General features: G+C 35.5%; 1 protein-coding gene across 2 annotated transcripts in view; it reads right to left on the bottom strand.

Moving 5' to 3' along the window:
• The window catches only part of LOC121321873 (AT-rich interactive domain-containing protein 5B-like), a 75,513-nt gene that overhangs the window by 44,061 nt on the left and 8,042 nt on the right, over positions 1-23,410 (bottom strand). Inside the window, exons 3-4 of one of the 2 annotated variants that reach the window (XM_041261183.1) lie at positions 21,155-21,389; positions 6,321-6,551 (exon numbers count right to left, since the gene is read on the bottom strand). In XM_041261183.1, coding sequence (XP_041117117.1) covers positions 6,321-6,551; positions 21,155-21,389 — 466 coding nt within the window. The remainder of the gene's footprint in view (positions 1-6,320; positions 6,552-21,154; positions 21,390-23,410) is intronic. The other variant, XM_041261184.1, reaches the window with a different exon arrangement.

Raw genomic sequence — 23,410 nt, 5'->3', positions numbered from 1 at the left:
ACTGATCAAAGAGGCTACAGTATAACTGATCCCTGAGTAAATAAACTGCTATTGTCTTTACAAGTTGTTTTTTTTTAAACCATGTAGGCTATGTAGGGTGGTGACTTATTAAGGTGGGTTTAATTGATCTAAACAGTGCAAAATCTAAATATCATTGAAACTAAAAAAAACATTGCATGTGTCTCATTAGTGTATTTTTGTCTTTAAAAGTCGGTAAATTGACCAGTTTGGTCCGAATATAATATTGAAATAGTAGAAGTATCAATATTGAAATGGTGGTACAGATCAATTGAATAAATGAGCCAATTAGAATAAGTAACTTGTATCCTACAAGTATATTAAAACACTTTAACAGTATTTAGGAAATACATTTTCTGGAAATACTGATATAAAAAAGAAGAAGTGCATTCAGGAAATTACTCTAAAACAGAATGTAGTGGTATCATACATGTTTTCATTTCCATGAAATGATTAGTTTCAACATAAAGGCTTTTTAAAAAACGAAAGAAAACTCAACATCCTCTGACAATAGAATGCAGATTGCGAAATAAAGAACTCAAACATCGTAAATCCACCTATGAAATGCTGCTGATGAACAGCAATAATAATGGTGTTAGCACTGGACACAATCCCCCTCTAACTGCAGTGAAAGACAGGATTTAATATAATCTCTCATAGTTGTTTTTGAGCAACGTAAATTATCAGTCTACATAGGATACCTTTAACAGTAGTAATTACACAGGGCATAGAATGAAAATAGTCATTATTCTGTTTGCTTAAACTTAAGCGCTGCTGGAGTGAAATCAACAATTACATCATTTATATTAATGAAGGTCTACAGTTTCTGAGAGCAGTAAAAAAAAAAAAGAAAAGTAAAAAAAAAATCTATCTTTAAAGAGCATCTGGATATCATTAATAACCTGCATTACAGTTACTCAGGCCAAAAAGGAAAAGGTCTCGAGGAATGTAGAAAATGTTCCCACTTTTAAAAGTGAAACATAAGCATCACTCTTTAAAACAAACAAACCAATTTAGCAAAAGATTAAAAAACAAGAGTTTCAAGAATTAAAACAGTATTTAAAATTGCAGAATATAGTGCTTGATCACGCCCTAATGTCACAGTTCACTTGCAAATGAAAATGCACAAAAGCAACTAAAGATCACTGTTTAGTTATTAACTGTTTTACATTACAGTAGAGGGTCTCGCTTTGTTGTTGATTCATTTTCGTCAGGTGAAACTCAAGGAAGCCCTGTGTAACTGCACAATAAATACCGACTGATTTGCGCATGCAAGAAAAATAAGTAAAAACCCATGGGCTGTGACGGATAATCAAATAAACTGTAACACTGAAGCGATGGCCGTTGTATCAGAAAACTGGTGATTGAGATAGAAATCATGTGTGATGTGTATGTGCATCAATTTATTACATATATATAATGGGGATTGATTTTATTCTTAAAACAAGCACGGTAAAAAGCGACTATTGTGTATCAGAGTGTCGTATATCTGAGTGCTGACTGTAGTTAGGAAAAGATTAACAAGTTAAATCAGTCTGCCTGATATTTCACAATATTCCAAGATAAGCTTTGATGTACTGAAGGGTAAATCTCTGCTCAGCATCTAATTATTCAAATGTTCCATGAAACAAACGTTTGGAGAAAACAAGCTCCTTGTTAACATCCTTTACAGCTGGCTGGAACCTCACAGAATATTATTTGCAGTTTCTAGTTTATTCATACAGACATAGAATACTCTGTATCATGAATATTTTTAATTGCTGTTCTAATTACTGGCTAAGGGAAGCCACTTCTCAGTGCTAGAGGGGCTGGTTTATAAAACAGGACTGCAAGGGTCTAACCACACAGACACCTTGTGGATCTGGTCTGTGTTACATGAGTATATGGTAATAGATAATCTGGCTAGACCTGGAGCTACAGCTTAACACAGAGTATTGACTTCAGTACTGTATTTGAGTAATTGCAATAAGAACCACCCATAATCCAAATGTAATTTCAAGTTACTTACTCATTAAGGACAACCTCTTGGCCTTGTATACACTTTAAAACAGAAAAGCAGATTCAGATACCCTCAGTAACATGCTAAAGAATGTCCTCACCAAGTTTCATCCCAATTGGCTACGCAGGTCTCTAGATAATTCTACTCTACACTGTGAAATACATGGATACAGTACAGGCGTTGATACAAACAGAGGCATCCACTGTACCTCCTTCAACAGGGAGATGCATCCCTTAATAATATTGCATTGCTAGGGAGGTTTTTCATAACCTCGATACACACATTTTAATCACTTAAACAGTGGTGATATATTTAAATCAATAACTGAATAGACCCCGATATCTGTATTGTGCTGCAATTTCAGAAATGAGAATCCATGATTGATGTAGAATGATTATTTATTGATCTAAAGGAAACATTCCAATACAAAATGAAAACTTGTGGCCTATGGCCTTGTCCCTAGGAGCTCATTAGCAGCCCATATCTAAAAAAAGATTTAAACTAATTAACTAATGCCAGCGTGCAGGACAACCAACAATACAAAATGACAAGAGAAGAGAAGAAGAGGGCAAAGAGAAACCATGCTTTTACAGGGCTGATGATTATATTATTGATTAATGGGTGGATTTTCCTATTCAGAAAGACAACACGTTTCCAAGGAAAAGGTCAAAATATGTTTTTACTCCTTAAAAAATAAGCTAGATCCAAATATTTAGGTGTCTACACTTCAACTGTAACATCAGACTATACAAGAAAGCTGTCGGAAAAAAAAACACAGAAAGAATGGCAGATTGTCCCAAGATATATATATATATATATATATATATATATATATATATATATATATATATATATATATATATAGCTCAAAGAGCCAGCTGCCCAATGTTTTGATATGTTGAACATATCTTTCTCAGAAATATATCAGAAATTACTACCAGCCCACCACTGATTAATATCAAGGCTAAACAAAGAAAAATATTTATATTTCACTAGTGCAGAGAAAGGGAAAATGAAAGGGGTATTTATGATAAGGATGAAAGCGTTTGCCACAGGATGAATCAATATGATGCTCACAGCTGCCACAGAAAAAAGGCAGGAATCTCTGACAGTAAATCACAATTTTCTACTGCATTTTAGAAACAGAAATATAATTAGCAACTTCTGACACACAAGCACATTTTATACACACAGTGTATAAAATGAAAGGAAAGGACACTAATGCTCACAAAAGGTGGTATACAGCTGTGACTAAAATGTGTTAATACTGCTCTGTATGAAAAGAGCGAGTCCGATAATGTGCAAACCAGTTACGTAATTACTAAATGAGTGAAATAAACATGGTTGAACCCATCAGCCAACAATTAACCAGGCCTCACTACAATACAGTAATAAATGTGTCAGTAAAAGCTGAACTGAATCTAGATAAGCAGCCACTGTAATCTTCTGAATAAGAAATACTGGCTAGATGTATTTCACACTTGTTTGTTTGTTTAATGTAGGACACCAACATAGGAAATGTATTCGAAATACAAAGCCAAAATGAATGTAATCAATGAAAATAAATAAAAAAACAGCGGTAGCTGTTACATGGAGCTTTGTGAAAGCCAAAGGTCAGCGTTTGTATTTCTAAACCAAGTAAACAGACTTATTTGTTGGCAATTTGCAGATTTTATGTACTACTCACCCACCTGGCACCTAGCCCAATAAAACACAGATCAAACTTGAGTGAATTTACAATGGAACATTTCCTTTAAAAAAATAGAAAGAAATACTGTACTGTACACCCCCTACTTCCATCAAACTGACAAATCGTTGGTTATCTCTGACTAGCAGGACTGGTATTATTAGGAACACTTGTTGGAAAGCCAGACTGTGGTTTGTTGAACTTACATTCTTCCCTCAGCACATTCATAACCTGCAAAACCAACAAGGTACTGTTCTCTATTTATTTAAAAATGTAATATTCAACTTGGCCTTGCCTCAGCTATTCCAAACTTCTTACCCTGGAAAAATAGGGGTGGAAATGATTAAACAGTATAAAAGCTGAAGTCAACAACAACTTCTAGAATATTTTTAATCTGTTTAAGATGAAGCTGTATTCTGGCTCAGGCATTTCAGAAAATAAAAGTAATCCCTTTTCAGTAAACAAATGGTAATTCTTAGTAGACCCAAGGTCTCGTTGTAGTAATCCCTAGTAATAGTAATTGTAATAACTTTGCAATTTATTTTGTAACCAGCTGTTTGCAGAAATGTATACAGAAAATAACAAATGAATCTTCCAGATCACAACCAGCATTTTTCTCTGTACTGTATTTTTCCCTGGTTTTGTAAAACATGTCCACTACAAGGGCTGAACTGTCCAGCTTTAACGACTACATAGCTTCAAATGTATTTTTCTTTTATTATTATTATTATTATTATTATTATTATTATTATTATTATTATTACTATTATTATTGTCCCCTGTGTTATGTAGCTTTCAGGAGCTGCTTTTAAGTTATATTTGTCTGCCGCAGACATATGTATGATCAGCCAACGTGCCTTATTGAAGCATGAGCCAATGCCCTCTAGTGATCTGCCACACTGGATCAAGTGTTCCTTTGATTTGCTGGCATCTGACTGCTGGTGCTGTTTCTTACTAATATAAACCCACTTTGTACAGTATGCACCTATTGGTCAGCACAATATGGAAGCTGTGGCACAGTTTAGTGGTTTATTGTTCAGAGTGAATCCTTACTGACTGGTCAACAAAGAAACTGAGCCTTTGTGTCAGCCCCAGGCAGGAAGCTGCTAATTCAAGGTCACTTTTTTCTTTTCTTGGATTTATTTGCTGGTGGCCATTCGATTCAGGTTTTGCTGTATAAGGTTTAGAACAGTGGGGCCTGATGAAAGGTCTTTTGTAAAGCATTCACTATCGTCTATACATGTGCCTCTCTTAAGCTCAGTGCTCCAACAGACTAATTAAACATGGGTGTTTTTTATTTACACCCTAATGTCTTTTGTATCGCATTGGATTATATGTTGGAATTAATTTGCCTGTCAACAAGGAAATAAGATTGTTCCAATCTGATAACTTAATTACAGTGTGCATATGCAGTGTAATAACATATACATGTCATTTAAAAGAGCACTCCTTGTAAAATGGAAACTCTGATGTTTGAAATTAGTATTTCCCCCCCTCATTTGTTTACACTGCAGCTCTATGGTTCTTCCAGCTAACATGTGGCATGTTTCCATTTGAGTGCTTGTACGCACTCTGTGGTGGCGTGCTGTTCAGAAGCGCTTCTGCACTACCTCTCCCACAGTCATTTGTGCTGCAGAGCCAATCTCCTTTCCAGGTTTCCAGGACTGCTGCTCACCGCCGGCAACACCGGGGCTGGGAGCTTGGACTTGGAAAAGGACCAACAAGATGGCAAAAAAACCTCATAATATATCTTCCTTTTTTTAATTTGATTTTTCTGTATAATAAATTTCAGGAAATTCCTTGAAAAACTATATTTTCACCAACTGCTAGTAACACAGTATAAGCTTATATAAAGATCAAGACTGGAGTTATAACAGGAAACAAAGTAACAATGAAGAAGTGTCTCTTATAGGCACGGTCAAATAAATCTGTACATTAGTTACACTGTTTGACCACCAGTGTCACACGTGAGAAGTGAATATTAATAAAAGCATGATAATGCAATACATTTGGAGCCCATCAATACCCTGGCTAGAACACTATTAAAGGCAGATGTATTATTGCAGTTGCTATTACCTTTAAAACTACATGGACCAGAATCCTTTGCAAAGCAGGCTGTGTGTGTGTGTGTGTGTGTGTGTGTGTAGTGTATATTGAGAGAAATAAAATGGAGCTTTAGAATAAGGTTTCCAATCCATATTTCCACAAAAAGAGTATACAGACCCATAACTGGTAATGAGCTGATGTTACAGCTGTTTAAACTCTCATCCATGCATTTATTATTATTTGTGTAAAGAAATAATGGGAATAAATATCAGACACAATATTCAGTATTAGCTTTTCATTTACTGTCTTTATTATTAGAGTCTCTCTTTAAGGATAGCAGGCTAATTAGTATATTCCGGACACTAGAGACTCTATATCATAGTTGGTGTTTCCTTGGACTGATTGTGTATGCAAACGTTATGCTAAATTCTCAACATTTCCCCCAACTTTCAAGTTGATCATATTACTGATAATGGGCTAAAATCATTCAACTCCGCTCTGTCCGAGACATGACAAATCAACGTCACGATGAGTAACACTGCCTATGTTTTATCCAGCTAAATGACTTACCGAATTCATCACATATACTCTCGTTCTCAATCAGCGAAGGGTGGTCGAAGGTATCCCGACAGTACAGTATCCGAGTGTTGTTGTTCAAGGCCGCAATACCTCCCAGGGCCAGCACAATCTGGTCTGTCAATAAGGACGAGGGTCTTTCCCGAAGACGGACAATCATAGATCGATAGCGGCAGTACTGTGGGTAACTCAGGATCAGAACCCTTTTCTCCTCATGGTCTTCACCTGGGAAAACAAAAACACAACAATGGATTCCAAGAACACCTCAAGTTACCAAAGTGTTGTAGTCTGGAATACACAAGGAAACAGGTTTTCTGTTTCCTTGTTTACAAAAAAAAAAACAGGACCTGACTTCAACATGTTTCCAGAAACATTATGTCTTTGGCCAATCAGGAGAGATCTTTTCGGGTTTGTGATGATAAAGCAATGGTTTGGACTGCAGTTACAATAAATAATATTGGTTATATGTATGCAGACAGAAACAACTGCAGAACATATTACCATAGCAGCACCATCACAGAAGGCAACATTAATGATTATCATGTGAAGATGTTTCCTGGTAAAATATAAGAAACCTTCTGTATGCTGGGCTTAAGTGACTTAAACAGTCAGCACAGAACTAATGCTTCATAGGTATCAAAGCACTTTCATAAGAACCAAATTGTTGCCTTTTTTATAACAGCCAGTCGAGAAATTAAAATGCAATTTTGATGGTTTAAAAAAAAAGGGGGACTTACTACCACTGATGGCTTCAATTAGTTATATTCCAATAAGAAATCCAGAACAAACACAATACAAAATGAGAGCCTGGCTATTCCCATGGCTGAATTTGTAGGGTTGCTTTGACATGTTGAAAAGATGAAAACATTAGACTGGGGAAACTTATTATTAGTGGTTAAGTTAAAATATTTCCCCTCACAATAGAATATATATATTTAGAGAGCAGAAGCAGGGTTCATTTTATATAAACAGACATGGCACCATCGGCATCAAATCTCCCTGAGAACAAAAACTAAATTGCAAAGATATATAACAAAGCCAATTATGCATTACTGCTGATGACAGTCATAATTTAGCAGTTTCAAAGACTGCTGCTGAAATGCTGTTTTTAGTATGCACATCCAGTTCTCTCGCACATGAATTGCCCTTTATTGTGATGTGTACAACCCTGACAGCAACATTTTATATTATGCAGCACCTTGGTGAACCACAACAAAAACCCAAAGGGAGTGGTGTTTAATGGTTCTGTTGGTTCCTAGGAGCCAAAAGTCAATTCACGTTTGACTGCTTTTCAGAAACCTTTACAAGCTTAAATCTCGCATTTCTGGTACCCCATAAGGAAATAGGAATGAATGTTTAACAGTGACCATCTTGAAATGGGAGAAGGTCCAAAGTGTCTTTTACGTGCATGTGAAACTACCTTGAGACTATATAAACAAACAGGAATGTCATCCAGGCCCATTTACTCATAAAATAGTGCCCAGAATTGTGTATTAATGCAAGCATCTTTATTCAAGTTTCCAACAAACAAACATTACTTCAAACAACTAAATTGATGGTACCAAGCTAACATTGCTAAAGCAAATGCAAAAATAAAGATACTCTGTAGCAAGAACCAAGGGAATAAATATGGAAGAAACTAAAAAATGGAAAGAAAAAACAGAACCCTTTCTAGTTATGTCATAGCTGGTTAGGTACTCTGTTTGCACGCAGGAGCATATAACCATTCATTTGGATTCCTGAACGCATTGTGGGTTTTTACATTGTATTCCCTGGGGTCAAATGGGTACAATTTCTTTGAATACACCCGATTTTACATTCACTAATAGTTCAATGAAATGTAAACTTTGGCTATACATAAAATAGTTCTTCCTGTACATACAGTAGCATGAACGCAATATAACCTGGTTTAATCTTCCACAGAAGTCCTGTAGTATACCTCTTCCTCATCTCTTTGTTGGTCAAATGAGCCCCTTTTTGCACAATTAAACTCAGTGTTCTACCAGGTCACTTTTTGACAGAATTGTCAGATGAAATAGGGTAAAATAATTTTAACTTTCCATTCATGAGGTAGGGGTATATGGAGTCAAAAGCTAAAATGTATGTTATGTACAAGGCTAAATACCAATATGTCATGTGTGTTAAGGTTTTAATTGGTAATTCAAGTAATTGCACTGACATTTGTTTTATTAGGCTCACAGCTTTAATTTTCAAACAAACACAGACTGCTCTGTTTGCCTCAAAAGCTTTTATTTGTGCATTTCATGAAATGGGTTCAAATGAAAAAGCACTTTTCATGAAAATAACTAACTATAGAAAATACATACGTTTGCAATTTTGGAAAGCAGATCTGCCTTTAATGCATGTCTCTGCTCACAAAAGATGTTGAAAATGACACTTTGTCAAAAGCGTCCAATTTTCTAAATAGGGTTCCTTTTAATACAACTGGGCATGTCTTTGTGTGAAAACCCTTGTCATTCTCCCATGCAAGCACATCCACATATAAGGACACAGAAGAGACCATCCACTATTCAAACCCCCTCCGACATACAGCCCTTTTGTTTGTGAAGCCATCTTTTTTTAAATAAAGGCATTCTTATCTTTATATAAGCAATTTAATTGGTTAGGGCTGCACTATCATTAGAGAGGAAGGGAAATCACATTATGCAATTTTCTTTTTAAACCTCTTGACAAGCAGCTTTTGTGAAGATCCCAGGTAAGCACTGATTGGTTGCAAAATCACCTCGGATATCAGCTTGACTCAGTTTCACATGTCTTATCAGATTAACAGGAATGGCTTTAAAAATCTGAAATAGCATTTTTCTTAATAATTACATATTGTCATAATTTGCTAATATTGCCATTTTCTTCAAAAGGCCTTGGGCAAATGTGAAATCTACTTCAAAAGTTTGATGCATTTTTCTAACATGGCGAAGACCAGCAACATGTCTTACACCTCCATTGACTCTCCATAGAATTTTATTGGCCAAACTCTCTGTATACCACAATGCTTTGCGTGCAGTGAGGCGGAAGTCTCCATTGAAAATCACCGGAGTTGAGTATCTTAATAAATAGAATATCTTTTGAAACGCCCTTCTAATAAACTGCAATATCATTGGCTGTAATATCTGAGTGAGGCTGGATTTTCATTGGTTAAAATATTAGTGTGTGCTCCCATTGGCTAGAAAGGTTGCAGTGGTTTCTGCACAGTGCGAGATTGACAGTTGGAAGTTTGTCTGATTGTTGGGAAGTTTGTCTGGTTGATTGGAAATTTGCAGGTCTGTGCAGCCTTTCGTATTAATGAATTGACAAATTAATTAATGACTTATTAGATGAATTAACAATTGTTTCTTGTATTTTTGATGTCTCCACTTTAGATGGCTGGGCACATTTGATAACTTGGTGTTTTTGTTTCAATTAATAATGTACACAGGAAATCTACTGAGTAAAATTAGGCAGTAATTGAGATAGTTGGTATTCATGTACATAACGCCGCTCTCTGTGACTGATCACTAGTATTGATTTCATGGTTGTACTGTTTCCTTCGAACCAGCTCTCTTTTATATGCATGTAACAACTTGTTGTGTTGCTTTTTGTTTTCCTACAACATCAACTTTTTTTTAACAAAAGACATGAGACAGTAAGCAGCAAGTGAGCAGCTCAGCTCACTGTCTCTCTAGTTTTAAAAGCAGGGCCCACCAGCAAAATATGTGGAAAGAATGCACCGATATGCAATCTTAAGCAACAGCTTCACCTTGCAGCAATATTTCATACTTACAGAAAATCCATTTTATATGCTAATAGACTTGTCAGTATCAGGAAATTGCATTTTAGCCCATTTTGTCACAAGCCCTGTGCCTCTACACTTTATTTTGCTTTCTTAAAACCTACCAGGAGCCTGAACCAGGTCTCATTCACATGACGTTCACAGCCCTTCAGAGCGTTTCATATTTTTATAAAGGTTACCTGAACCTCAAGGAAACTTTCTATAGAAGAAACAATAATAAAATAAGTGCTTGGAAAAATACTGTACAAGTTTGTTCCTGCACTTAATTACCTAAAAGTGCGAATTGTGCCAAACATTTGCCTGCTACTTACCTTAATCACATTTGTGTGACTTCGTTCTGAATGCCAAGATATTTGCCTACATAGTTGTAGCTTTGAGCTTCATTTATTCCATTTTACTGAAAACAAACATTGCAGAACGGTATTCTATACTCTTCTGCCCCAGCCCTGATAAATTTATTTGATTCTTTTTGTTACAAATCCAAATTGACTTCAACCACATTCTCCAAATATAACCAAATGTCAATGTAAAACACTCACTGGATGATTTATGATACCTGGTGTTATTTTATTACATTAGACATTCCATTCTTTAAGCTCTGTGATTTCAAAGTGTTTCCCTAGCAACCGGCAAAAAACACTGCACTGATTTTGTATAGAAACATTCCAGTTGTAACTGTCTGTGTTATTGATTGGTGGAATGCAAAGTTTGCATTTAACAGCTTCTGTAATACATGACAGAATTATACAAAATTCCTCCTGCCAAATTGTTCTTTCGCCTGACAAAGATGTTGCTGTTGGAAAACAGAACCAATACTTCACACAGTGCAAGATGTAGCACGTTATGCTTTAAATAAAACACAATACCCCTTCTCCCAATGAACCAATAAAGAAGCAGAAAAACAGCAACATTTCAAACCAATTTAACACAACAAAATAGCAAGATGTTTGCAAATAATCTGCGGCACAACTGCTAGCCTAAGATCTCACCCCAATTTAGTCTCCCCAAAATATTGTGTTTGCAGATTAAACTGCAGCAATCCACATCATTCACTTTTACTCTCAAGTATCATTTCCTGGTGTCTGTTTATTACCTTCTTCCGTAGCTTACCCCTCTGTGACCTATACTTCATCAACAGCAGTAATAAAAATACTTTGTGAAGCTTGAACGTCAAATAGGACTTCTCCGTCTTCTACTACAGACAGTACTGACATCTCCAGACTCAGCTATCAGCAAGCCTAACAGATTTTCTCTTTTCTAATGGTGTTTTTTGTTATATTGATGATATTTGGAAGAAATACCTACATTTTTTAACAAAAAAAAAAAAAAAAACTTCTAATAATAAAATATTAATAATAAAAAACTAATAATTGCCTGTACAACCTGCTGGAGCTGAAAGTGTTCTTATCTCTCGGTATGCATATGGAAACAATATGCTTTTCATAATTGATTTCAGTGGTTATACGGTTAGGTTTCACATTACAGCAGTTACCAGCATTGCTATAACAACACCTTATTTACTGCAACTATTTAAAAAATGTTATGTATAGTATGCATTGTTTTTTACATGGCAAATACAGTAGTTACTTTGACAAACACCCTCTTTTGGTCTAACGATTTGGGGATGTTTTTGTTCACAAAATGTTTCTGTTTAAAGTGTGTGTAAAGTTAAACGTAAAAGTTTGTATTATACCTAGCGGTAAGTAAAAAAGCAACCACGACTTACAGAGCTTGTGAAACAAAATATTGCCTTTAATAGCTCAGTCAATCGCGTGTCAGTACCATGAAAAAATCTGCAGTGAATGCCCATAGAAAGATCCAACACATTTTGTGTTTCTTTTAGTATGACTACATATTGATTACTGCAACTGAGTGTTTTACAGTTATGGATGAGACTTTATTACCAGTGAATAAAGGCCAAAAACACGACTTTAATCAAAAGGATTTTGGAAGCTATTCACTTAGCTTTAGATCACAAGTTATTTTTAAGTCTATTTGTACAGTATCAATAAAATGTACTTTTTAATGGTGTTTGTTTTATTACACTAATAATATTTAAATAAAAACATATACATAAGTTAAGGTGGGCTTACAAGGTAAAAAACCTTCTTAAATATGTTTAAATTTAATTAAGTTTAATTTTTAATAAACTTCCAGAAGCCTCGACAGACTAGATTGTTGTTGTTTTTTTTTTAAATGCCTGACTTAAAATAACTTTTTGATCAAAAATCTTTTCTTCTAAACTGTGTTTTTATTCCAATGATCGATTATTTAATTTAAATATACTTAAGTTGACAACACAGGGGTGTAAATAACAATGGCAACGCTATACAAATGTCTACACACAACTTCAAACACCAAAACCTTTTTGTAAATTAAATTTGATATTTTAACAGGGTATTCCAACCAAATGCTACACCCTTTCTTCCCTCCAATGAAAATGAATACATTAACAAGAGAGCACAAGAAGAGAAAATAATGACATTTCTCAATGAAAGCAATTAAAGGTTATTAGTATGAAGATCTGACAGAAAGGACAGATTAGATGAAGGCTAGGATAACAGGACAGTACATTATCAGTGCATTGTGCTGTTTTCTCCTTTGGCAGGCTTTTCGAGACTTGCTTTTTCACTTACCGTCTAAAAGATAAACCACTCATAAATCTGACAGCTGCCATAAAAGGATGAATATTACATCATTTATTCATTTAAAACCAAAGTGTCTCAAAGTTTGTTTGCTGCGGTAGCTTGTTCCATTGTTTAGCTTTCTATGCGCTGAAGACATTGTGAAAGACTTTTATTTATTAGAAAGAGAGGCAACCTTGTTTGTTTGCAAGTTTGTTTACATTCTATAAAGGAAATTTATCTTCCCATCCTGACAGCCAAATATTAATGCTGTTCCAACAATTTTCAGCCCCAGGTGGATACATATTACATTTACAAACCATGTAATATTGGAACAAACAATGTTTAAAATGTATTAAAATGACTGTCAAAAAGATCAAATTTAGAAGAAAACCAAAGCGTTTCTTTCCTTTCTCTAATGGGTCATTTGATGAGGTACTGAGCTATTTTGCCCTTGAGATTTTCAGTATTAATTTACATTTTGAATGAATATTCTGAACTAACCCACATTCGTCCTAGCACTACATTATACCTGAGGAGCAAGCAAACCAGCATTTTAAAAGCGGATATAGCTACTGTACAGGAAACTTCAAAACAGACTTACAAGGTAGCAATATTCGTAAATATGTAAGAACCCCCATATATAACACAATCTCCATTTCAATTCATTTCAATTGAAGTAGGTTTGACATTCAATACAGAGAGTATTATTATGGGTCTTTCACACAGCCGCTGGTTGTTTTTGGAGCTTTTACATTACAGAAGAAGTCAAATTAATAACTTCGCTGTTGTTTCAGCAGGGTAATGGACAGACAATAAAACTATTCATTTCCTCAAAAGGTCACCCCTTTGAGAAGTGCACATTGTTTAACAGTCTACAGCACAGCTATTATCCCACAGCAGTGAACACAACAATGTCCAAGCAGCTGGAAATTACAGCAATGCAATGTAAATCAGTGCCGAAACTAAAAACCAATTTACATTACAAGACATAAAGATAATTAAACATATGTCTTACTTTACTTCATGTTCCAACCCATTTATACATTTTTAGGACTAATACAGTTTATTCCACTCTAGCACATAATTTACTGCTGGCAGATTTAGACTTCTTGGCTACCTTCCAGACTTAAGTCGTAAGGGAACTAATGACACGAGCAGATCAGTGTTTTATAATAGAAAAAAAATGGGCATCTAAATTTCCAGATAGCAGGTCTGCAAATAATCAAGTCATGATGACTATAAATGAAGCCGTTTCTTTGGTTTTTTTTTTTTTTTAAATGGCTCAGAGCGAACATTGAACCACTAAGAGCTGTTGCACTGAACGTAGCAACATGTAATGTTGAATAAAACATTACTTTAATCACTTTGGGATGTTTGTACTTGCAAATTAGTTTAAAAGGAAGAACATTCCAGCAATACATCATGGTTTCTATCAACTGACTAGGCAGACCTTGGATCATCAAAGAAGTGGCTATTTCTTATTTCAGTCTCAAAGTAATGAATATTATTGAGTTTACAACATGTTAGAAAGCTGCGGTTATAATAACGCAGTCTGGTAAATTCATAAGCATTGCAATTAAAATTTTAAACCATGGGAGGATTCCTATACAAAACCAGGGCACTATGAAAATATTTAAGTAGCTCCAAATCCGACTATGCAATCTGGCTGCGCGTTTCTTATTTCAGTTACTCTGAGGCTGTGTGTGTTAGGTGCAGCTCTTCAGTTCTACTTGCCTCCCACACATAGATTTAACATGAAAGCCAGACATCGGATTCCTTTTGTATTGTTGGCAACACACTGCTTTGCACTAGATGGGGCTGACGCTTGCTCCTATAAAGACATTCTAGACTGCTCTAGCCTACAAAAACCTGCGTCTATGGGAGGAATCTAGGCCTGTAGATCAGCTCTTAAAAGAAATGGTGAATAAGACTTATTTTTTTCTTATAAATGCAAATTGGCTCCCCACTTTCCTGAAATATTTCCGAATAAATGTATTTTCAACCAGAATAAATGATCAGAGCTTTAACAAATCACCTGCTTTTATTTTTCGTTGCATCTGCTTTCCTATGTCGGCACAGCCATTCATTGGAAGCCACAATTTAGAAAGAAACAAGATCAGCGAAAACCCATTAATCTTTATTTGAAATCTTTAATATCAATGGCACTTTAAAGCATTATACTACTTAAAATAAAGGTCAGTGCTCATTGCCTGTAATGTGTGAGCCATACACACAGTTCCCTTAGAGCTAGAGGGCAGCAAGCCAAATACAGTTAACAGATAAATCAATGTTTCTGCTTGACAACAAGCTTGCTGCAAGCAAATAGGACACCCACTACCCATCACACCAACCGCTACACATGAAACACAATGTGAAATATTAGACTTTCACCCAAATATTGCATGATGATGGTGAGGACGTGAAGATGATGGAAATTGTGTGGCTCTGGGAAATTTGGGCATATAATTTGCACACACGGTTTAGGATGCTAATGTTGCTCTTCAGTCTGTGTTCTCTTTTGTATCATTATGCTGTCACTTCAGCTGTGCATAATTTCAGTTCTGCTTTGGCACACACTGAAACATATGCACTGAATTCAAAAGCAGTGCTGTTTGTTAATGATGATATACTTTGCATTTAGCTGTTACAGTGGGAGATAAGAAAGATGTGAACTTCCTCATTTCTTCACTGACACATTTCTGTTATATTCTTCGAACTTCAAAGACTTCTTCTCGCGTCTAAATGTTTATATGAAGTAACATGCAAATTTTTTATCTGATCGCATTTCCATTTTCTTTTTATTTCTTTTTTACATAGAGTAGTACGATTCTTTTTTCATTCATATTTCTAAGCCCTATTATTCCAGTCCTATAGTAAAAACAAGCGTTCTGGCTGCATCATGTCTTTATCAGCGTGTGCTAAACAATATTAAATGAATCACTACAAACATTTCTCAACTTGACATTGGGGTTAGTTTGATCAACCTATACTGGATAGCTGGATTTGTTTAGAGCAGTTTACAGCCCCAGGGAATCCCCTTAATTGCCTCAACCACTTACTTTTAGGGGTAAACCCAGAATAACTATGGATAGGTGGTTAATGCAACAAAGTGCTGTTTAATGCTTACAGAAATTTAGCTTATCCCAATGGGGTATAGGTTAATTAACTCAACCCCTGAGTTTCTTATAGTTTCACTTTTAGATTCAGATTGCATGTTTGAATGTATGTATACATACATGTTTACAAGTTTACATTGAACATGTTGCAAGTTTTATTTTTAAACTATTTTTTAATGAGCCATCCAAGGCAATCGGGATTGTGGCATTTAACACTGCATTAAATACGAATACTCTTCTGTTGGGCTGCATAGAGAGCTATACTGTATATCTCTAGATGCTGGTTACAGCACTATGGGGAGAGATTAGGGTTTTACTCCTGGGTAGATTCTGTGTGCTAACCAAATGTCAGCCTCTATTACATCACCATCTCATTCCTTTATTAAAAAAGGAACCTTGTGAGCTTCATGTCATCGCCCCTCTTTAATGGTATTTTTTTTTTAGTAAATGATATGGCAGTTTGAGTGTATGAATGAATCATGAGTTTCATATCTGTGTTTCTTTCAAACTAGACAATGTTTGGAAGATTAAGAACTTTCCTGTTCCAACATGTAAAAACGACAGCCTCCTACAGTCTAAACGTACTTCACTGTATGCAAGAAATATTTCATATAACACAAAAAAGAAGACATTACATTATCCTCACTAATGAGAAACAGACTGGCCTTTGAGTCACAAAAAAAAAAAATACTTGGGAATTAAATTCAACCCAGGACTAGTAGATTTTTTCTTTGCACCATGTATTTATCAAAAACTATCTAATCACCATTTCAAAGAAACTGATGCAATGAAAGTCTAAAGTTACAGGTTTCAGCAGGTTTAAAGGAGTAATAAACAAGGCTTTTTTTAAGTATTTCCATAAGAATAACAAAATATTTGTCTTTTCAGACAACCCCCCTCGTTAACTTAGATTAACCCAATTTGCCTTCCCACAACACTACAGTACCACTCCTGCTGTTACATCTAATTAGGGCCCCACTGGAAACCCACACATTTTCCTACAGTATCTGAAGTTCCACCAACTGTAACACCTGAAAAAAGTGAACCAGTATTGTTGTGGCAGAAAAATGGGAGTCACAAATACTTAAATTAAAAAGAGTAAAAAAATTAAAAATCAATAAAAAATATGATGAAACGCTGGATGTACACGTCTTTAAAGCCTTGCAAGGTACTCCTTTAAAATCTACATTTTGATTTAATTTCTTAACTGTTTAAAATCCTATCATGTGTGTTCTCTAGTAATCTCTACTGTGTTTTCTGCTGAGATCATTGTTCACCAGGCTTACTAACATTTCCAGCCAAAAATTCCTTTCTCAACCTCTGGGGTCAGCTTTTAAAAGCTGAATTTCTGAAGTGAGCTGGTTAGAAAAATGACCTCTAGTGGTATGCAGCTGTAATTTGTGTCCACTCTAGTTGCCACAATTGCAGAGGGGGCATAAATTACAGTTACACACCCTTAGTGGTCACATTTAAAAAACGCTTAAAAAATTCAGCTTGGGGAGTCTTTTCATTAGCAGACCTCGTGATTGAAAAAGGCCATTAGTTAAGCGTGGTAAATAGTTATTCAAGCAAAACAAGCGATAGAGAATTATACAAAACAAACGTAACAGGATATTGAACAGGTAAAATATCAGATACAGTGAAAATGCTGATGCTGTACCCCTTTAAGTCTAGTTTATCAAAATATTAGGAGAAAAGACCACTCCAGCTAAAAGGTTTGCTCAATGGCACTATTTCACATATAGTGCTACCAAATGCCTCAATGTTATTATTTCTCACTCCATGTTGATTGAATGGCTGTGTGGTCATTACTAAGCCTGCTGACTAACTCCCAAGAGCTGAATCTCCAATTATCACACCAACTCTGAGTTCTGTATTAACACACAGGGAAAGAGCAAAAAAATAATGTCATTGTAATAGGGCAGGTTCTACACAATTATTGCAATGATAATATAGATGTGCTGTAACATTTGTGTATCGGAAAAGATGTCAAGCAGTGTATATACCTTAGCATACTAAAAGCATACAAATCATAAACTTCAAACTCGCCATCAGGTGTGATCTGTTATGTACTACATCAAATAAACAAAACATATTTCTTCACTTTAAATATTTTATAATAATAATAATAATAATAATAATAATATAATAATAATAATAATAATAATAATAATAATACTCTTTCCAGCACTAATAATTGGAGGACATCAACAAGCAAAACACCTAAAATTTCAAGAACCGTACTGAAAACTCTTAATTCAACAGATTCTAACTTGAAAGGCACCCATTCTAAAGGGCAAACCACTGTATGTAAGTTGATCAAAAAACAATGCTCAGGTTTAGTCATTTTCAAAGTGTAGATACCAACGCAGCTGCATAGTTTCTGCTGACATTTATAGACAATAGACACATTAATGTCTGTCAATATACCTTGTGGAAGTTCCATTCAAGGTGAAACAACCCATAGTAAATATTTCACTTTCAGCCCTCACTTGTAAGCACAATTCTCATCTTACAGACCCTTGTCCATTGAATGTGTTACAGTTTCATCAGTGTAAAACATTCTCCTGCAAACAGCTTTGACTGGCTTTTTAATTTTCCCTTCTTTTCTTACACTTTGGTAATCAATTATTGTGTTCCCTTCAAATATTTTGTGTCTACTCCAGTTTCAACATACGGATACATTTCCCTACAGGACTTTGACAGAAGTTCTGAACACGAAGGTTCTCTCTGTTTGACTAATGATGTGTGAGACTGCAGTGCAACGAAAGACCAGTAAGCCAATGAAACTTTAACCCCTGGCTGTAAACATATGCTGTAAAGCGATATGTTTAGCTTTACAGCATGTTTTAATTACAAGTTTTAATTACAAAACCACTTTCCTTATGGAGCCACTAACATATGGTTAAAAAACTATTACAATGACAGTTGCTAATATGTTATAAAATATAATTGCCCCAAAAACATCACATTACAGTGTCTTGCAGTGTATTGCAGTGTCTAATAATTTAAATGACATCTCTTCCTTAGTGATTTCCGTATTAGCTTGACTTTCGAGTCATTATAATGCACTGTCCCCTTGTGGTAATGCACTGTCCCCTTGTGGTTTGTGGTGTTTGGGAGTGGGACAGTTGGATGCCCATTGTTCATTCAGGCTGCTTGCTGCAGTACCCCTGGATAGATAACCACTCCCTCTTCAAATATGTGTAAAAGAAGAAGAAGAAGAAGAAGAAGAAGAAGAAGAAGAAGAAGAAGAAGAATGTGATACCAGTCTCCCATCCCTGTCATTCTGTAGATAGTAGATTGATGACATTTGGGGTGTCGCTGCACTTGTGGGCTGCATTGCTTATAATAATCCTATTTAGGGAACAATGGTCTATTCAGGTATAATATTTAGTACAGAAGAGGTCTGAGTGGGGCAACAAATTCCATCCCGTGTATTTCGTCATTCCTAGAAAATGGATAACATTTTTGCGTACCACTGCACGTGTGACTGCTTGCTCATTAAAATTATTGAAATATGTTTGACACCAAGATATTAATAAGAAAGGCAAAATTGCCCCATATATCCAACAGCATACTTTCTGAGTCACTTATTTATTTTACTTAAATAGTTTAAATGACTAGTTTTTGTGTTTGTGCTTAATTATTAATTCATTTTTATTAGCAACGCTGTTTTTTTTGCTCACAATTGCATAATGCAGTGCTGAATTATTCCTTCTTTCTCTGAATAACAAAGAAGAGCAAATTCAAGCTAGAGATGGCCTCTGGTACTCTGCCAGAATATTTAGCTTACCCAGCGAATTCAGAGGCATTTTGAGTAACTGCATTTAGTCTCCTGACAACACACAACAGGCCAGATACAGTCATTGACGAGCAACTTATTAACATCACAAAAACAAAAAAAACCCAGCTACATACATACATAATAAGCTTACAAATCTGGCAATAAATAAATCCATTGACAGACTTTCTATTTGCTGTGGGTTACGTATGCAACTGTAATGTCTAAATGGCAAAACAGTCCAGTATTGATTATTCTGCTTGATGGGAATCTACTGAAAAGAACTGTGGTTTAAACGCAAAAGTATGCAAACAGTGGCAACTACCAAGGATATAATGTTTTATCATATGGAAAAACACATGGTGGAAATTCTATGAACTCATTTTGAGACCTCACAAATTGATACTGGTAAACATTTATGAAGAATAAATGCTAGTCATCATGATCAAAACATGTACAGAAAATGAGACTAATGACAAAGTTCTATTATGTCATGTAACCAATTGCTGATATAAAACTAAATCAGATCAATACAGCATAAACTACACTTTATAGTGGACTGGGTTAGTGGTCAAGTTGTGAAAAAAAGTCCTGAAACTTGGATAATTAGACATAAAAGGAGTTCAAAATTTAGCCCCTAGTTAATTTTTCCACTGACAGTACAGTCAGTCTTATAGTCTTATAAGGTTATAATTAAAATGACAAAAATATCAACCTGCAGAAGAACATTTTCTTGGCTCCAACAAAATATCTGCTGCATATAAATGTAGTCCAAAAAAAAATGACAATTTATTAGCCAATAAAACTTACACGGCAGCTTTTACATTAAACAGTGAAGCACTCAGCAAGAACTGTGGCATGCCAAAGAGATGGAGAAATACAGTTTTTAAACCTGAACTACAGTAAAAATACACACCTCTAAACTATTTTATTGACCTTGATGTTTCTTTATCTTGAAAACACAACCGATACACTGTCTAAAATCAGTTGTGTGAACTTATCTAAAAGCACTGATATATAAGCACTGTAGTAAGTATTGCCTTTGGAACAGTTTACTGCGGTCAAATGTGTTTCAGGCACAGTCAATTGTTGTAAAGCACAGTCAAACATGATCAGCCAGTAGAAACTATGCCAAAACATTGTGCATATTGTGAGCACAAGGAGGACTGCAACATTACTGTAGTAATATTCTGTTGTAATTAAGGGTGTAAGCACACATTTTACATACATGTTTTAAATATATTTTACATACACGCACCTATATACACACACACACACACACAAATACACCCCCACCCCCACCCCCTCCCCCTTCCCCCACCAGATCGCTGCTATGGGTAAGATACCTTTTTCAAGGGACTGTTTGTTTGAAAACAAACACAGAAAGCATCTGCAGGGTTACAATAAATAATTTTCTTCACTAATCTTTCTCTATAAAGATGACTGTAGAACATTCTCCAAGTCTCACATTAATTTTCCAACTAAAAAATAATAAAACCATCAAAAATAATCACCCAGTTCAGCCTTGTCCTTCAAGACGTCTTTGAAGTTGAGGCCGCTGTCGAGTGTTGATTGCCTGTATTTCTGCAAGGCCTCCACCAGTCCGATCATTCCCAGCTCCTTCTGGACTGATGGCTTTAAAGGCATGGCTTGGAGACCACACTTCCAGTTGGAGAAATCTGAGTTGGCCCATTTCACCAAGTTGTCCAACTTTACAATGACTTTCTCTGAAACTGCAATAACCTCGTCCTGCAAGAAACAGGCGAGACAAAAAAATAATACAATAACAGAAAACAGGACTTGTTTTGGACGGACATTAAGACTCCATCTACATTCTTGCAGTGTCACAAAATGACAATAAATGGTGTTGGCACATAACTTATTTTTTTGGTTTTGAAAGACATGATTGATTTTAGTCCCAGAAACTTGTAATAAGTAAATGACTGATGGCCCACAGGACAATAAAGAACATGTTTTTGGAAAATGGGAGCCAATTATATCATTATATAGATACAAATTAAAAGAGGTAGTACCCCATATTTATTTATTTATTTTTGTTTCAACCTGGCTCACTGCTGCCAGCCCCGCGCTGACTCGGGAGAGATGAAGACAGTGCCATCAGCTATCCGCTTCCTTTCACTCTGCTGGCCCAGCATGCAGCCACCTCAGAGCTACAGCATAGGAGGACCATGTAGCTCTGAGCAACTCACAGGCAGGCCTGCAGGCACCCGGCCAGCCTACAGGGGTTGCTGGTGCACGGTGAGCCGAGGACACCCCCATCCACAGTCGGCAGTGGAACAGCCTGGACTTTAACCGGTGATCACCAGGCTACAGGGCGCATCCTGCACTCCACGCGGCGTGCCTTTACCGGATGCGCCACTCGTGAGCACCCTATATTTTTTATTGTTTTATAAGCCCACATCATCTATAAAATGTTAGTAAAGTATCTATGTTTTTTACATTTTCTTTTAGTTTTTCTATGGACCATGCATAACCTCCTACTGTTGAATGTACAAACAGAAGCCTGCCCATTTAGTTCAGTTAGGGGTCATATTCACTAAATACTTACCCCAAGTTTACACCAGTCTTTTCTGTCTAAAAAATGTATGAACCACTGAAGTGAAAAAGCCTCTATTTAAGAGCTCCTACACGCACTTTAGTTGTAACATAAGCACGAGAATAAATGGCAATAAGGCTTCAAATAAGAAGGATGCTGGTGTCCCTCTTAGGGAATGTAAACAAACTAGAAAGCAAACAAGATTTTACTTTTGTGCAAAGTTAACTTGGTTAAAATGTCAAAAATATTCAGAAATATTCCTTACACACATTTTTTTTTATTTCATAACCAGATCTTGGACCTGTGCTTCTTCATGGATCAAAAGGACAAAGAGATTCAAGGGAAGTGATTTAGTTGGAAAACAGAGCATTGTTATTATGAGTTCACGCACACATAATTTACTGTTTAGCAAACATAGCCACAGCAATTGTTTTAACCTAAATTGCATTTTCTAAAAATGTATGATTATTAATATCTGTTCTCTCCCCCCTTTTATCTCTGAGAATGCAAAGGTATACAATTTAATGATGTCAACACATCAATAAAACTGTACTCATTTTAAAAACATGTAATTTATGGTTGCGTTTACAAACCTCGCCCTTCAAGAATTCTCATTCTACAGCTGGCTGTGTACAACATTCAAATTTCCCTGAATCAGTTTTATTTATTTATTTATTTTACAGATTATCAAAAGCAGTTTAAAAGCGACTTTAAAAAAATATGAATCAATTAAAGTTCATTATTCTTTACATGGCATACAAAAAACCACCCTATTACTTATTACTGAAGTATGTCACTATACATGCCCCACCCACTCATTCTTTCCTCAGTGTTTTTAATTAAGAGAACAGCACATTCCGAAAGAAAAACAACTGTCATGTAGAATTTAGTCAACTTCCTCATAATATTTGATATTCAATATAAGAATTATCCTTCTTAATATCAGGAAATGTATGACACAAGTGGAAAACATTTAAAGAAAATGTTTGTTTTTGGGGGTGGTGATAATAAAGTTGCTTTATCTTTAATGGCATTACTAGTTCCAGGAATGAACATTCTTACAGTATTTTTCCCATGTTTATCAAATCCTACATATGTAAGCCCACTTGCACAATTTTGCATATTCCCTACTTATTTTTTTTCCATTTAACCACTGCCATCTTTTAGTACTTATCACATTTCATAATGCTTACAACAGACTGAAGACTGATTT

This window comes from Polyodon spathula, chromosome 10 (genome assembly GCF_017654505.1).
Source record: "Polyodon spathula isolate WHYD16114869_AA chromosome 10, ASM1765450v1, whole genome shotgun sequence".
Classification (NCBI taxonomy): domain Eukaryota; kingdom Metazoa; phylum Chordata; class Actinopteri; order Acipenseriformes; family Polyodontidae; genus Polyodon; species Polyodon spathula.
This window is presented reverse-complemented; position numbering and strand designations above follow the sequence as displayed.